We start from the raw sequence: 1,200 nt of genomic DNA on the forward strand, positions 1-1,200 counted from the left end.
ACAGGTGTTTGTGTTTTCACAGAGAAATACAGATTTGATTTGGAAAGTTTGTGATTGTGAGAAACTAGAATTTTTTTCACATTCTTCTATTTCAAAAGAGTTCATGAGGTAAACGCACACCTAAAAGTGAAAATTTAGTGAAGGATATTGGATACCTCCAATTTTTATGGGATTTTAAATATTAAGTGAAATATGACAGATGAAATAAAATCTCTTTTAAATTAAATAATGTAACAAAATCAAAGAGCATAAAAAAAAATGACCAGAGAACAAGAGAAGGTACATCAAAAAAAATGGAAAAGCAGTTTCTGAAAAAATATGTTAATTTCAATTTCCTACTGTTCTCCACTTGGCGATTTAAACTTTAGAGTCAAAACACCTAGGGAAACTCACTTCACCAAGACGAGGCTGGGTGAAATTGTGCCACTCCGAGTAAGTGTATCTGCAGTTGTCCGTCTCCATGTGTCCTCCCCTGCAGGAATCCAGGGTGTGATGGTGCCCAGCCCCCCGGCAGGATTCCAAGGTCTGGTGTCCTCCTTTCACCATTTCAATGGTCTCCTGCCCTCCATTTTTGACTCCTGATCCCAACGTGCCACAAAAGCCTTGGCTTGAGTTGTTGGCAGTCTGGGTCATAAATCCATTAGCAGAACACTGAAATATATAAAATCAAATAATTCATGTTGGAAGAAAGTGGATTCCAAATAAAATCACAAGAAGACATGGTAGTGAGAATACTTATTCTACCTTTTATTCATTCATTCAACAGACATTTATCAGTTCCTAAGTATGTGTCCAGAGGCACAGGCATAGGGTGCAAAGATAGACATGGTCCCTCAGTGGCTCCAAGTAGCTTTTATTCCAGTGAAGCAGAAAAACAGATAATTCTTTTAAAAATGTGATTCCTCTGCTACATAGGTGAGCACAGAATGCTACAGGAGCACAGAGGTAGAACACCAAAATTCAAACCCAGAGAGGGTAAGTGGAGCAGACTGGGAAAACTCAGAGTTGAGAGACCAAAGACCAGCAGGAGTGGAAGGAAAAATCAAATACCTGCGGGAGGGTCTGGAGGCAAACAAGGTGTTTCAGGGGTCCTTGAATTTAGTCAGTTGAAAATCGCTACCACATAGAGTTGAGAGAGAGAGAGACAGAGAAAATGAAACTAGAGAGGTTATAAAAAGGCAAATGACATAAAGATCCATA

General features: G+C 39.2%; 1 protein-coding gene across 1 annotated transcript in view; it reads right to left on the reverse strand.

Moving 5' to 3' along the window:
• The window catches only part of DSC3 (desmocollin 3), a 55,281-nt gene that overhangs the window by 2,774 nt on the left and 51,307 nt on the right, over positions 1–1,200 (reverse strand). The window contains exon 15 of the mRNA XM_008581387.1: positions 394–651. Within this exon, the coding sequence (XP_008579609.1) occupies positions 394–651 (258 nt within the window). The remainder of the gene's footprint in view (positions 1–393; positions 652–1,200) is intronic.

The sequence above is a fragment of the Galeopterus variegatus genome, unplaced genomic scaffold, assembly GCF_000696425.1.
Source record: "Galeopterus variegatus unplaced genomic scaffold, G_variegatus-3.0.2 Scaffold2343, whole genome shotgun sequence".
In the NCBI taxonomy this organism is placed as follows: Eukaryota; Metazoa; Chordata; class Mammalia; order Dermoptera; family Cynocephalidae; genus Galeopterus; species Galeopterus variegatus.